The sequence below is a fragment of the Otolemur garnettii genome, unplaced genomic scaffold (genome assembly GCF_000181295.1).
Source record: "Otolemur garnettii isolate 467f Iridium unplaced genomic scaffold, OtoGar3 scaffold00012, whole genome shotgun sequence".
Taxonomy (NCBI): domain Eukaryota; kingdom Metazoa; phylum Chordata; class Mammalia; order Primates; family Galagidae; genus Otolemur; species Otolemur garnettii.
Window position 1 is genome coordinate 17,829,133 of NW_003852407.1, and position 16,628 is coordinate 17,845,760.

The 16,628-nt window shown below is 38.2% G+C and overlaps 1 protein-coding gene across 1 annotated transcript in view; it reads right to left on the reverse strand.

The window, feature by feature from the left end:
* Nucleotides 1–15,998: 15,998 nt before the first annotated feature.
* Nucleotides 15,999–16,628, reverse strand: part of ASXL3 (additional sex combs like 3, transcriptional regulator) — a 101,464-nt gene continuing 100,834 nt past the window's right edge. Inside the window, exon 10 of the mRNA XM_023510248.1 lies at nucleotides 15,999–16,628. This exon is cut by the window's right edge and continues 3,136 nt beyond it. Within this exon, the coding sequence (XP_023366016.1) occupies nucleotides 16,036–16,628 (593 nt within the window). The 3' untranslated portion in view covers nucleotides 15,999–16,035.

Below are 16,628 nucleotides of genomic sequence, written 5' to 3' on the forward strand. Positions count from 1 at the left end.
ATGGATTCTGATTGATCGACAGAACAAATAATATCAGGAATGAAAAGGAGGACATTGCTACAGATGCTTCAGACATTTAGACAATTAAAGAAGGTTTTATTTGAAAAAAAGAAAGTAAAAAGATTATAGAATTTGTGGAACAAATAGGGTTTGTTGGCAGGGTACTCATGTGGACCCAAAACATCTTAGTGCTGTTCTGTGCAAAGATTTTTCTCTAACTTGATAGTTTTTTAACTGGTCACTCCCAGAGCTAGAAAACCACTGCTTTTTTCACAGCAGGCTGATTTCAGCTACAAATGAGCAATTTTACTGGTCATTAGTATATATTGATGAACAATATACACAAAACAGATTGAACAGCCACTAGGGGGCAGCAGACATGTGATAAATACACAGCATGACTATGCTTACTTTGGTATGGTTTTACACTCGTTGTTGTCTATCGTACTCAAAGACAGCATTATTTTCACCAAAATGTCTTTTGACAGATAATATTCATCTAATTCATTTCTCTATGGTAAACTAACATATTCCATTCTTGGAAAACAGGCATTTAAAACAATACATTTTATAAATCTAATAATTTATGATTATAATATGTTTATTATTACTATGAATAACTTTGTATTGGTATATTGTTTTCCAAATAATTGAAAGTTGTCATTACTTTTAGTAGCTTTATAAATCTGCTACTAGAAATCACATATATTTAAGGAAGAAACGTTGAAGAGTTCAGAAAAGACAAAAATAAAATTACTCAAAGTCTCCTAACCTAGAATTAGCCATTCACAGTCACTTGCTATTACACATATTGGATTTTTTTTGATGTGTAATTGTTTTCCCTTAATAATACATCTTTTTTTACATAACATTTTAATCTTTTTTTTTTCACTGAATATATTATAGTACAAATTGCATCCCATGCCATTAAATATTTTCCATAATGTTATATTTAGGTATTGCATAATATTCTCTCCTATGGCTAGACCAAATTATATCGCTAGTTTTCTTTTGTTAAATATTTGCCCATTTTCCCAGTATTTACTCTTACAGACACAGTTGTTAATTTTGAAGTCTAGGTAGCTTCTGGTTTTCAGCTTTCCAATTTTAAGTGGTAAATTAATATTTTACATAAAGAAAGATTTCAGCACCATGCCTTTGTAGCTTTCTGATGAGAACTGTCTGATTAGTATCACTTACAGTGTTCCTATATCACAATAGCCAAGGTAAGGGGTAGAATTCCGTATCTCAACACACTACATAACCGATTTAAACACACACTGAAGTTTCAGAAGCATTGGCACTCTGAATACCACCTTAGAATTAGGGGTCCTCCACCAGTAACATTAATGGAAAATACACACATTCAGAAGAACATCAGCCTCCATTTCTTCCTTCATTGAGGGGGAATGATGATATACCCCAAGGTCAGGGTAATGCCAAGGGAATACTGGTGTTCATCAAGAGTTCATTTCTAACTTTAACACGCAGGCTTTCAATACACTGTGGGAAGCAACATGCCTCTCTGAATACTTTTGAACACTAGAGACCATATACTGAGAGCACCATGTGCCACAAACTTTACACTAAGCAGCACACATGCAGTATACTTCTCACAACAGTCTTGTCAGGGAAAGCTCAGATGTTCAGATGGTTAAGTAACCCAGGTTTCACCATACGTGTCAACATCTTAATTCAAACAAGTCTTTCTGGTTCTATAACCTGGGTTCATTCAACCCTAGTACTCTGTTAGGCTATGTGCAAAAAGGTAGAGGTCTAGACAGACAGATGAACTTTCTTGCTGATTCACTACTACATATATAACAGTCATTGTGTAGTTAGAGACCGGTTAGTCTCTTCTGTTACTTATTAAAAATGACAACAGTCCGTTTCAGAGCTCATGCTATTATAGATCAAGCTTACTGAGATACAAAACCTTGGATTCATTTGTTTTTTTGGGTTTATTTTAGGCCTTTTCATTTTAGATGCTCTAATTGTCCTTTACAGGTCAGATGGTCTATGCGTACACTGTTCAGAGGTATCAAAAAAAAATGTAATAAAATACTCCACTAAATAAAAACAAACCTCTGCTGAAAGTTTCCTTGAAATTTACAGTCCATCATCCCCTGAAGGGACTGTGGCACAGAAGCTAATTCTGGAGTACTCCTTACACTGATATTTACCTATAACTATATTATTTACAAGGGCATGACTTTTGAGAAAAGTGGTTTTTTTTTTTTTTTTCCCATTGACTCTTACTTTCCTTATCTGACAATGAGAATACCACCTTCTCAATTCTCAGAGATGGCTGTAGATCCAGCAAAGCCTGAGATGAAATGATACCCAAGGCCCTTTTAGTATCTTGCTTGGGGATAATAACACAACTCTTTGTTAGAAGTCTAGTGACATAGGCTAAGGAACAATAATTATCTCAATCTTCGACTGGAAAGTCCTTTTGCCTTGTTGCGCCTTTGGAAAGGCAGATGCCATCAGTCATGATAGAGACTTGGTAAATGGAAGGCCGGGAAAGTTTCTTATTTTGCTTTGTGGAAGAGTCTCTTCTTCCTTGCAGGAGTTTCTGACAAGGAGAGATGATTTTATGTAAATTACTCAGGATGGAAGACTGAGACTTCCATTTGCTTTTGTCTCTGCTCAGAAGGCCTCTCCATCAGATGTCCACTTGCCATGCTCTTGGGCCCTCACCCCTTCTTCAATTCTCTATTCAAATATTCCTTTCTGTCGTAGTCTGCTTAAGCTGCCACAATACAATATCATAAACTGTGACTTACACGATAGAAATTTAATTTGTCACAGTTCTGGAGCCTAGAAATTCAAGATCAAGATGCTGGGAGGGTTGGTGTCTGATGCAGCCTCTCTCTGGCTTGGAAATGCTCCTCCTTCTTCATCTTCACATGACTTTTCCTCTGTGCTCACATGGACAGAGAGACAGATAAGTGATTTTTCTTCTTCATATAGAACACCAGTTTTAGTGGATTAGAACCCCACCCTTACAACCTTATTTAAGTACCATCACCTACTGGTAGGCCCTGTTTCTAGATGCCATGACATTAGGGGCTGGGGTTTTAACTTATGAAAGGGGGCACAAGTCAGTCCACCCCGCCTTTCTAGCAAGGCCTGCTCTGGGACCCCATGTGCATTTACAATCTGCACAGCCCCAGCATTCCCTACAGACTTCACTACGCTTTACTTCCACTTGTAACGATTGCTACTTTCAAATACGCTGTATATGTTGTGTATATATCTCCTTCTTATCTGTCTCTACTGGAATCAAAGCTCAGGCATCTTTGTTCACGGTGGTACCCACGGCGTCTATGACAGAGCCTGGCAAAGAGAAAGCCACAGTGTACACCTTTGTTGTGTGCATGAATGAACTGTGTTATACGGGCTGGAAGCTGCTGGAGACGCCAAAGGAGACGAACATTAATAATCTCTTTCCCTCAGTACTTTTAAAACAGTGACATATATGAGTCTCACTCTAAATGAATGATAGCTTAATATAACTATAAAATATAACTCAGGCACTGGTCAGAAAGGAATCTAGGATTCTCTATTACTCTCTGTGCTGAAACTAACCTCATCAGATTTGCATAAATCTATTTGCTGAATGCGGATCAGAAAATCACATTTCCCATCATTGAAGTTATTACCCGTTCTTGAAAATATTTATAGGAGCCAACTGCAAAACATAAAAACAGGTCAAATCTATCCATCCTCACAGCCATCAAGTAAACAGAAATATCCCTCGTGACAATATTTTCATAAACAACCATGTGTAAGAATAACCAATTACAGAGCCCGTTCTTTTTTTTTCTTTCTTTCTGATAAATTAGTTTGATATTTATTTTTAAAAATAAATTGCTTACTAGGTCTTAGCCAAAGAGCTTTCCGAATGAAGAGTTGCCAAATCTTATTAAGCTGGCAAAGGTGGTTTCATTTATTTTTCTTAGCATCTCTTCATTAATGTGAATGGAACGGTATAGGAAAAATAATCTCTAATTTAGCTAGGAAATAACATTCATTTGCTCGCGAAGGTCTGGCAACATAAGAATGTTAATGCCTATTACTACCTATTACTAGGATAGTGAACACAGAATGAAGCGAGCAGATGCTGGTTTACCTTCTCTGGTGAATCATGCATGGCACGAAACCGCCATCCTGAAGCAAGCTCGACCATCTGTGCAGCTCTGTCCAGACGAGCCAAATCTGAGGACAGACCATTCTCCACACATGGGAGAGTTGTCTTTTAATTTTTCCATTTTATATTTAAACATACAATGCATGCGATAGAAGATGCAGAAAACTATTTTGCTTCTCCTGCTTTATTGCTAAATATTTTGACTCTGATAAAATAGTTTGGAAATTACATATAACTTAAAAGGAGACTTAATCTTTCCAAAACTCTGCATCCCTTGACTTGGGGTTTGGAAATTAAATATAACTTCAAAGGAGACATCTTTCCAGCACTCGCATCCTCAAATTATTCCTCCCATCCGTACCCAAGCTGTTCTGGGAAATAGAATGTACTAGAAAGGTAAGTTGGAATGACATTTTCTGGGAAGATTCTATGCTTCTTAAGATGATGTTTCATGGTTCAATGATGAAGCACAACATATTAAAAAATGTTGATAAATTTAGTTTTCCTGAAAAGTCAAGTCACCAGCAAAACCTTTTATTACATATTATACAGTGCCTAGCATAGAGGTAGTGATTAAAATAAAAGGAACATTGAACAAATTTTGGCACTGAAAGCCCCTTAGTCTTTAGAAACTGAGCGCCAAGGAGTAAAGTCTCCTTATATTAGGTAAGAGGACATGTTTTCCTTAAAGGCAAAAGGAAAGTATCTCTTTTGGAGAGAGGAGAATGTAATTTTACACTAAATCTAAACTTGCAAATAAATGTCTTAGCTTCACAATATTTTCAAATACATTGGTATTAAGATACTTAAAATATTAGGTTTCCAGATGGCTTTACGAGAAACATTTGCAATCAAGAGGTAACAAAAGATGGCTTCATCCTGTAGGGAAGATAGTGAATCAGCCAGGGAACAGGAATGTGAATAATAAAGTCCAGCTCGCTGGCCTGGCTGTGGCAGGATGACAGACAGTACAGCATAGTGTAGTATGGGTCCTGCAGACCTCGTTTTCCTGTAACATCCATCCTTTGTGTCCATTAGCAGTGAGGAATTAATAGAGCAGCAGTGGCTCGGCACCTGTAGTGCAGTGGTTACGGTGCCAGCCACATACACCGAGGACGGTGGGTTCGAACCCTGCCTGGGTCAGCTAAACAACTGCACCCAACACAACAGCCAGGCGTTGTGGCAGGCGCCTATAGTCCCAGCTACTTGGGAGGCTAAGGCAAGAGAATTGCTTAAACCCAAGAGTTGGAGCTTGCTGTGAACTGTGATACCACAACACTCTACCAAGGGCAACATAGTGAGACTCTTTCTCTTAAAAAAAAAAAAAATAGAGCAGTAGGATTCACTTAAACAGGCAAGGCAAGGCCTTCTTGGAAAAATATTGATACAGGTGAAGCCAATTGGGCAGTATATATTTTGGTGTTATTTGTTGGCTGACTCTTCTAGACTTTTTCATTTTCGCCAATGACCAAAATGTTTCCTTTCTGTGATCACCAGAAGGGTGGGGAACTTCTGTTTCTCAAAAGTTTTGGACATCTGGAAATTCCCTGACTTTGATCCATGGCATGAGCAAGACTCTTTGTTTTTTTATTTGAACCCTAAAAAAAAAAAAAAAATCACGGATAGTCAAAAGCAATGACTTTTCTTTTTAATTGCTCACACTGAAGGGTGTAGCATAGCCTTGAAATTTTTTTTTTTTTTTGCTATAGTCTCTGTAAGTCTGTATTTGACTTTTACATACAGAAATATGTATTATATTGATTTTTTAAAAAAATTATTAAGGAGTCCACGACTATCAAGGACATCCAGCACCACAAACATTTTAATATGCTAACTTTTACACAATCAATTATGGACATTTCCAAACCTTTGAACATATTCCTAGAGCATGAATACAGCTCTTGGGGACAGAGCTCTGAACTATGTAAAAGATCTGGGAGACCAAGGAGCAAGCACGAGAAGGCAGGTTTGCTCATTTCTGCTTTCCAGAATAATTTCACAAAGCCCCTGATGTGAGGACAGGCAGCTCTCTAGAACACCTTGAAGACAGAACAGGATAGAGTGCACGGCTCCCACATCTCTTGCCTGAGTCACTAGATTCCTTAGAAGATGAATGGCCCTAAACCTCTCTCCCTAACCCCCGACAGGGTTAGCAATTACACCTCTCCCATCTATAGCCAGACGCACACTTGCGCCCACACCTTGCCATGATTTTGCGTGCACTGAACCTCTCCTACCCGGATGTAAGCTATGACCTGAAACGCTGTTTTGGAGCAGTCTGGCAGAATCTGTCCAAAAGACTGCTCCCGGGCTGTCGGCCTCAGTTGAGAGCCCTTAGGAGAGGGTGACCAGATTTTAACATCTGTAAGGCAGGCGGGACAACATGGCCTGGGGGCAGAGCCGGGCGGAGCAGGGCCTGACAATAAGGCAAACTTTGATAAGCAGTTCTCGATAATCACTTCTCAGCAATTATTTGTTATTACAGTTTAAAATTATAAAATTAACAAAAATAATATAAAACTCATATTCTGGCAAAATAGCCACATGGCGGCCGAAAACCGTATATTCCCTTCTTGTTCTCCAGCCCGTTCGTTGGTGCATTCCTTCCAAAAATCGGGACTTTTTTAAAATGCCGCATGACGCGGGACAAACTGTTGAAAAGTGGGACTGTCCCGCCAAAATCGGGACGTCTGATCACCCTACCTTAGGAAGACTTCGGAATAAAACTAAATTCTTTAAAAGCTTGATTTTTTTTTTAAGTTGACAATTATTACACCTCAGAGAGATCATTATCAAGGAAAAAGAGTGTCTTTATTGATGACCCCGGGTTGAGATGCTGACGGGGAGGACCGTGGAGCTGCCCCTCACCCAGTCAGGGGAGGGAGTGACGCCCGTCCTCCGAAGGCTGCTCCCCAGCCGGCAGCAGGCCCCTCTCCTCACTGCACCTTGCACAGGCTTTGGTTAGACTCTTCTCATATTCAGTCAAAACGATTTCATGGTCTTTCCCACTAGCCTATATATTTTTTTCAAGGCTCAGAATCATCTGATTTTTCTCAGAATCCTTAGCAGAATCTATGTAGTAGCCATTGAATCTTGTAGCACATAACAGAATGGGCTTTGGTTTGCTCTCTCAGCCTTGGCTTCCTTATTTATTATGTAGACATTATACTGGTAATGACTTCATAGAATTTTCCTTTTTTTCTTTTTCTTTTTTTTGAGACAAAGTCTCACTCTGTCACCGTTGGTAGAGTGCTGTGGCATCACAGCTCACAGCAACCTCCAACTCTTGGGCTTAAGTGATTCTCTTGCCTCAGCCTCCTGTACAGGTGTCCGCCACAATGCCTGGTTATTTTTTGTTGCAGCTCTCATTGCTGTTTTAGCAGGCTGGGGCCGGGTTGGAACCTGCCACCCTCAGTATATGGAGCCGGCGCCCTACCCAATGAGCCACAGGTGCTGGTCTTTATAGAATTTTTCTAAGAATAAATGTGATGCTCTCTGTAAAATACTTTGTAGAACTTGGTACATACCATTTCCCTAATATTATTAGTGATTTTTTTTTTTAAAAGATAGTCTGCCTTTTGAAACAACAATGAAAAACTGCCATATTTGGTGTTATAGTTAAAATTCTTAAAAAATAATCTCTAGGAAGGGAACTTGCCAAATCTCCAAACTCAAGTCACGGTGTCTTTTTTTGCTTCAGTTTTTAGATAATAGTATTTATTTCTAAAAGTCACATTTATAAACCTGGAATTGTAGGGAGTTATCTTTTATCACGTGAGGTTTTTGCCAAGCCAAGCTTTTTGGATAGGAAACTTTCTACCACTGAATCTTTCCAATATCAAAATATGAAGGAAAAAAGAAGCCGCCTCCTATGAATCTCACAGTCTTGTTGATAGTTAAAAAGTGTATGGTACCCTCTGAACTGGCCCCCTGGTAGTTAGGATAGTAGGTATTTAAAGATTAAAGGAAATATTAGGTATTTATAAATCGAAGGTGATAGATTATCCATAGATTTCTACTTTGAATGTAGTTTTTTGAAAGCTTTTTCATTTGCTGAATGTTTCTTTTTAAGACAAAAAGTTATTTCCTGTAGCTATTTTTTTTTCCTCCCTGGAGAGGTGAAGATTTTATCCATGTCATACTAAAAAAACAAAACCAAAAAACTGCATTGAGCCAACCATCCTACCGTGAGGAGAAGAGGTGGAAAGTGACAGTGGTTTCCACTTAGAAGAAGACACACAGAGAACTGTTACCCTTCACATATGAAATCTTCCACATCTCATTCTGAGATTTAAATTGACTAGCAAAAAAGTTTTACATTACAGTGAGAAATGTTTAAAAGTTTTAACATTATAGTGAGAAATGTTTCATTTCCATATAAATGAACATACATAAATGTTGCAACTTTTATTTTTTATTTATTTTTTTGGCTGGGGCTGGGTTTGAACCCACCACCTCTGGCATATGGGGTCAGCACCCTACTCCTTTGAGCCACAGGTGCCGCCCCAATGTTGCAACTTTTATACAGGGAGAGAAAACTCAAGGAAAGCCTATATGTTTGCTACAGTTACTGAGGCCAGTCATGCTTTCCTGTATCTGGAAGATGCTGGAACATCCCAGAACTGGATATTGAAAGCCACATGAATCAAGCAAAACAGAACCACAGCTCTACACTCCTCTAAAGTACCTGTGTATTCCTTCTGCACGAAAGAATAAGGATTCTGAAAATTGTGTTTTTCCAAAATAAAACCATAATTTGAAACTAGAGATATAAGTTTGGATCAGAGGTGAATCCCTTTTGCCATTCACAAACTCCCAGTAAAAGTAATACTTGTGATGATGCCACAGAAGATAAGGAGCTTATGTGGCTTCGAGTGTCTGCGACCTTGTTTTAAAGCAGTTAATGCAACTGTATTCTGGATGAGTTGTTACTTACGAGTAACATCCAGTGAACCATCTATTTGGAAAAAGCCAAAGAGGAAACTCTCAGACACTTCATTGTCTTTAAGTTAAAGCCCACCTTTGACCCATCTGCAAATGATTTCCTTACATAAATACACTTACACGGGGAGATGATGGCCAAGAGTACAAAGCGCCAGTGGAGAAACAAGGATTTTTAACATTGAGATACATTGCATAGCATGGCGAGTGTAACAATGCACATTTCAGAAGACTTTCAAATACTCTCACAAAAAGGATTTTAGGTGATGGATAAGTTAACTAGTTTAATTACTGCACTGTATTCATATATCACATGTTACACTTTAGTTTGTACACTAAAATACAACTATAATTAGTGAATTTATAATTAAAAATAAAATTAAAGAATGTGATTGTAGGTATTTTAGTTTAAGAATAGTAGATCAGAAACAAACGTTTATAAATACAATGAAGGTATTGCGAATATATCCTAGCTACTGAAAAAAGTAGATTCTGGAGCCCCTTCAGTTATGAAACTCGTATTCAGTGGGTCTTTACTGACTTTTAGTAATAGAGCCATTCCTTCCAATTTGTCTAGCATCTGTCTGAATTTGTGAATGCATTGTAAGATTGCTAAATATTTGTAATACCAGTTTTACTTACTGTAAGATATCACTATGGAATATTTAATATGAATATTTAAGATAAAAGTGATTATTTTAAGTAAAGTGGTAAAACATCCAGCCTTGTTTTGTAAATTAGGTGATTTTACTTTCAGTAGTGACAGTATGTGGTAATTAATGGCATTGGAAACTTGAACAAAAGCTTCCATAGGGAAGAAGACTTGGTTTATGATCAATCAAGTCAGACTTCCAAATTAGCTGTGATGTTTGACTTGAACTTTCCATTTTTGTAGATTACTGTGAATAATTGTGTATGTTCTGACTTAAAATATTAAGTCTAGGTAATCTATAACCAAAGACTTCAAATAACTTTATGAACTATAATCAAAGACTTTATTCCTTTCTAGGAATTCTCTTGAACTGTCTTCTTCAGAAAGCAATCCACAATTAGTGTATCAACTCTGATCCTGACTGGTTTCCTTGTAAATAACATAATTATCTTTGATTACAATGAAGCATGTATGTGAAAACTGATAAATCAGTGGATAAAGCATTTGCTCTTAAGGAAGGGCTATGATGGATAAAAATTAGTGCTTTAGATTATAAGATATATTACTCAAATTAGCCCACATTAATGTATTAAAATAATGAAGTATTTATATAAAGGTTGCACAATTGTATTCATTTCATGAAAATAAATCGATTAAAACATATAAGGCATTCAGATCAGTTTCAATAAACTTCAGCTTAGAGAATTATGGCTATTAAGTTTTATCTAATGGACTTAGGGCTAGATCATACCTGTGAAGTAAACAAAAAAAACTTTGCAATTCTAAATAAAATTTAAAAGCTATTTTTTAAACACATAATAGAAAAAATCTAGTAGAACAAAAAAAGAGCATTATGATTGTGATATAAATAATGAAACTTAGACATATCCATCCTCCACTGACTTACTTGAATGAAGTGAGCTTTTCTATTAATATTTTAGTATTTAGAGGAGAAAGAATCATGTTTTATTCATTTTCCTCCAAAATTAAATACTTTTTATTCATTTTCCTCCAAAAGCAAGTATCCTCTTTCGCCATCTGGTGGCTAAAGACAACATTTTTCGTGTAGATGAAAACAGTTGAACTAATATAACAGCCAATTATATATAATAGCTTTCCAGTTCATCTTATTGAAAAGATATGCGTATTTCAAGGGTGTATGGCACACTCTTCTTTTACAACTGGAAATTTACCTTGGAAGTGAGAGTAATCTAAAAATTCGTACCCTCACATTAATTTAAAATAAAAATATTTTTCAAAGATAGACATAATTCTTTAACTTATGTAAATATAACAGAGGCAATTTTGTTCTAATGGTTCAAAGCATTTTATTCAAATAACTCTCCCTATCATCTTTCATGTAGGCTTTTAAAAAATTAACCAGAGGAAGATTTATTAAGAGTACTCTCTGTACTCTTCATTTCCAAAGTTAAAATTAAATATGGTATTGACAATTTACCTGAAAGCTTTTTGGTATAAAGAATTTTAAAAATCTTCAAAAGAAAATCTAAAGATGTTCAAAATGATCAGCACAGCAGATACCATTAATATCTGAGGTTTCAGTTTTAATGTTTGCTGTTTTCACAAGTTACAACCATAGGTTCATAACTTATCATCCTAAAAGGAAGACGTCTAGATCATTTCACAGTGCACCCTTGAAACTCTCCCTAGAATTGTTTTTGAAAGAAATTTTCCTCCTGTGCTATTAGTACATCTTACGTATGTGAAATGCTTCATTAAAAAATGTGAAATGACAACTATTTCGTGTTTCATTTCTTTATTTTCTCCAGAATATTTTCATATTGAAACCCAAGTTGTTACTTCGAGAAAGGGAAAGAACAGAGAAACATGAAGGGACAAACATTTCATTTCATTTAACTTATGGTATGTGAGCAGTCACTCTTGTAGGCAACACTTGTTTTCTTTGTAGAAAAGAAATAAAAAAACAAACAGCACCATTAAAGAATGCATGATCCCTGAATTCTAAACAAACACTGTCTAAAAATTCTTTTAAATGCTTGTTGCACTCAGTCACATTTAGTCAGGTATCAAAGCAAGCGTAACAGGTATATTAAATCGCAGCAGTCTTAATGGATCAACTGCTCCTCCTTCTGAGGATTTTACACACCTTTTCTGAGTTTTTCCTGTGGGGATAATATATTCTTTGGTAGAGGACCGAAGGAGGATTTGACTTTTCTGTATGCTGATAAAAAATGTGTTCAGGGCCTTCACCCCCAATCTGTGTCTGTCATGCATGCTATGTTTGGGTGGATTTCACATTTTGCTGTTACACTGTAGGAGTAATACCGCCTTTAAAAAAGGCATTCAATGGCTAATGTCAAACAGATGTAAACATTCAGAATACTGACCAAAAAATAAAAAATACACACATTTAAAAAAAAATCTAATGAAAATATGAGTCAGATGAGATGTCCATGAAGCAGGGGATGGGGGCGAGGGAGGGTACAGCAGTACAAGAGAATTATGGCAACCAAGTAAAGCACTTTCTTTGAAACATTCATGAACAGTACAGATACAACGAAGTTTTTCTACAGTCTAAATTATTCTGCAACTATCAAATATAGTACAAAGCGAAATAGTATGTGCTATAAAAAAGCAGCTCCTTTAAATTATAGTAAAAATGCTTTTTGTTTGCTTTACAGTGACAGAGCATGAGGATGACAACAGGGTTTTCGTGTGCAGTGACATTTTAGATACACAGGCCCCTGACAGTCTGACGATTGCTCATTCTTGGACTCTTCACATTGTTCTCTGGGAACACGGATGGACATTGACTCTGGGCTCTGCGTGCTCACAGGAGGTCATTCCCACTGGACAGTTACTGCTGTGTCGGCCTCCACACCACAGAGACCATGCAACCCTACGCTTGGCTTCAGCTTCTAAAACCTGGAACTTCACCTTCATAGAGGGACTGAAAAAACAGAGGCCAGGACTGAAAAAACAGCTGCCTCTTTCAAAATTGTGCGAGTTGAGTGTTTGTCAAGGGTATGAGGCTGCAGCAACGTGAACCCTTACTCTTGACTGCCTTCGGAAGCACCATTTGCACCGGCTTGTTTTCATGTTTATTTTGAACTGAATAAGAATATCCAAGGTCCAGAAGTCAACTAAACCTCCTATAGCTCATCCCCCAAACACATTACCACCACCCCCCAGTCTTTACAGCAACCAGGCTCACCCTCATAGGCTTGTTTTCAAGTTTATTCTTCAAACTAGACCTTTGCAAGGAAATATATGTAACTAGGGTGCTCAGTTCACCAAAATTTCTGCGATTCTCACTTTGGGGAAAAAAATATTTTCATTTGGAAAATGAATTTGCATCAGGACGTCCTTATTAACATGCCCAGTAACTACCTAAATGTCTTTCTACGCCTCAGGCATATGCATATCACACAGGAGGAGGTTGAGGGAATAGCAGGTTTCTTCCTTCACCTGCTCCAAAAGTGCTACTTAGGGAAATACATCCTTTGTGATTAAAAAAAAAAATGCACGCTACATGTGCAAGTTCTATTCCTGATAGGGATAATTTAGTGTCCAGTAATCAGGATAATGCACACATGAAAATTTGCACCTTACACAATAACCATGTAGAAAATAACATACTCCATTTTCACATAGGCAGACACGTAGAAATGTGGGAACTAAGAACCTACTCATTTAATTCAAATATACTGGCTTTTTTTTTTTTTACATATATGAAATGGACACCTAGAAAATGTCTGATCCACATTTTACTTCTGAACTTCTCTTCTTCCTTTCCATTATTTTTTAGCCAAAAGATTAACTTTTTGGTAATAGAAATGATATCAGAACACTAGGAATTTGAACAGGGGGCAGAAAACTCATGTGTGCTCAGTGGAACCTGCACGATAGGATCCATGCATTCCCAACAACTGATTCTCCAAACCTATTATGGGAAAAAGCAAAACATACAGAAGGACACTTTGATTCCCAGTAAGCAACTTGTAGGCAGTATTCACCAAAGACGGAACTGATAATGAGCTCGGAATCCCATCAGCCTCAACTGTACCCCCCAGAGTGCAAGGGGTCTGTAGACTGTAGTTTCTTTCAACACTGTGTCAGTTACTGATGTGGTAGTTTTCAATCTGCTGGTGTAGACAGTATCTGACACTGGTATAGCGGTGACTGGATTTGGAAGAAGGAATTGGCATGCAAGTATCTGCCTCTCGGGGTGCTCCCCTGGGAGACCAGAAGCACGATCTTCGGAATCAAGTTATCAGAGCCACGCAGACCACAGAGACACCACTGCCAGGGACGGCACCCCAGTACAGCCTGGCGTGATGCTGGACTTACGCTGCATTCCTTGGGAAGGGCCGGTTAAGTGCATTGCTAACTTTCTCAGTTGGAGATTTGGTTAATTTTACCGTGAAAAACAAGGGCCAGCACTGGTGCACTCAAGCACAGCCACAGTGGCAGGCTTGGCTTTGCTTTCCTTTCTTATGAAGATAAAGTACCTTCCATTATCAGCCATTTGTTACTCAGAATGATGTCTCTATCACCTACAGGAATTTGGCAATATCACAAGAATAAATATGCAAGGGGAAAAAAAACATATACCATAGTTATTACAAAAAATCACAAGTGTTCTTAATTTTCCTCAGGAATGTAATTTCTGCTCATTCCAGTCAACTTCTAAGATATGTTGTAAAGGAATGTCATCAAGTTTACTTTGATTAGGATGATCCCATGTGAAAATATCTGTCGCCCTTACCCTGGATACAGATGGTTCCCCCACCCCGTGTTTTCTTTTTTTTTTTATTCTACAGCCACAATCAATCAATGGGTTAATGGCACTCCACATTTTGTGCTCTGTAATCGGAAGTTAATGGATGTGGTTTTTGCTTTCTTTTATCTTCCCACAACGTGCATGTGCTTTTGAACTTGATTTTGGGAACAGAGCCTCCTGAACTACAGCTGTCCTCCGGCATGAGGGTGGCCAAAGTATATGGAATAGTAGCTCAAATATTCAACATTCAGACTTTACTGGATAAACACTGAAGATCACTGTAAGATGCAGTATCCCTTTTCCAAAAGCTGTTCCCTCAAACATGAAGAATGCATTGAATTCACCTGAACAAAAAACAAAATATGCCATACCTGGAAAAATTCTTTAAAATAAGGGTTATTTCAGAGTCAAATGCATAGGTTGTGAATCATGTGGAAAAAAAAAAAGTTCTGAAAAATGTCCACTTCGCAGCCTTGGGTGGTCCCTTTTATCATCAATGACACTTTTAAAAAGGGGTGTCACTGGCAAGGTCATAAGCCAGAATGCATGGGTGTCATCAATAAAGGGCCAGAATTGTTCCCCCCCCCCCAATTTCCTACCTAGTCATTGTATTACAGTAAAGATAATGGATGAATATTTACACTACCAACCCCTTATGTGCACATCTCCAGCATGGCATTCTTTCATATTCTAAGTTTAGGACTGTTTTTTTCAAACTTGCTCTTAAAAGTGACCCATGAAGCTCCAAAATCCTCTGCACCTATGGCTTTCTGCTGTCAACTGATCTCACATTATCCATCAGGTGTCAATTGGTGAGAACCAGATTCCCAGGCATGAGGCCCACAGTGCCATCTCAGGTACAGGACACATTTCACTAAAAATATGTGCACAAAATCCAAGGCAGATCTAACTATCCCACCATGGTCTCTGAGAAAAAGTAAAGGTGGAGGAAAAATCCTCGGGACAGTGGGTTTCCTTAATGGGACACCTCCATTAATACATCTTTGATCTTATGAGCAAATACAAGGAATCACAGATTTAAGTCAGATTCCCCTGTCCAAAGATGATTTAAACACTGTGTAAAGTCCAGGAAAGTCAAGTGTAAAAACCCTTTCTGTAATGGCTAATCTACAAAAAAAAAAAAATGCGTGAAACCTTAAATCACTTTTATCAACTTCCTTCTACATCTGCATTCCCGATTATTAATTAAAAATGTCCTTTTCCTATCTACACCTGGGTTAAAGGAATAATAAAAAATATCGGGTAGTGACCTGTATACACGCGGACAGAAACGTTCCAAAGCTGGGAAGGAGGTGGAAAAGACATGCAGCTGAGCCATTCAGTCGGGGCGCCCTCCCCTTTAACGAGAAAGGCAAGAAAACAATTACCCATAGAGGAAAGATCTGCGCTAAAGCAAAATAAATTAGCCTGACATAAAGCACCGTGCTTTTCCATGTGTTGGTGCTGATGCTGTCTAGCTTCTCCGTGTGGAAAAGGGATACTGCATGTTCCACTGAGCTCTCATCGTACCACGAGGCATGCTACACAGAGTTTGGAAGGACCTATGCAGTCGTCATGGCAGAAGGCGCCGCAGCCTTTGCACACGATCATGGCTTTCAGCCGGCAAGAGCATTTCAGTTCCAGTTCGTCCGCGTTGCTGCTGTCGGCAAAGTTCTGAACGGGCATCTGAGCGTTATGACCAGGCAGGCCCGTGGCAGGATTGGAGCCACTTCCCAAAATCCCAATGGACTTTTCAATTGCAGATGCTGCCCTTTTGAAGCTCGTGCTCCCGAAGTGTATTGTTGGATAATTTCCACAGAGCTGCTGTTGTTGCTGCACCTGCATTTTCTGAGCAGCTAATTGGGTAAAAGGCTTTTGTGGCTCAGAAAGCAAATAGGAAGAGAAATCTGCATTTTTTAGCGCAAATGCTTTTAACTGTTCTTTCATTTCATTCTGGTCATAGGGAACTTGTTTGACGGCCAGTTCACAGCTGCTGTTTAAACCTTCCTCGAAAGAAAGAGGTTCTGATTTTATATTGCTACATATGCCCGTGGACTGTGGCCAACTGAGTCTCTTAGTGGTTTCCATGGTAACTGGCGGTTGTTTCTGCTCCG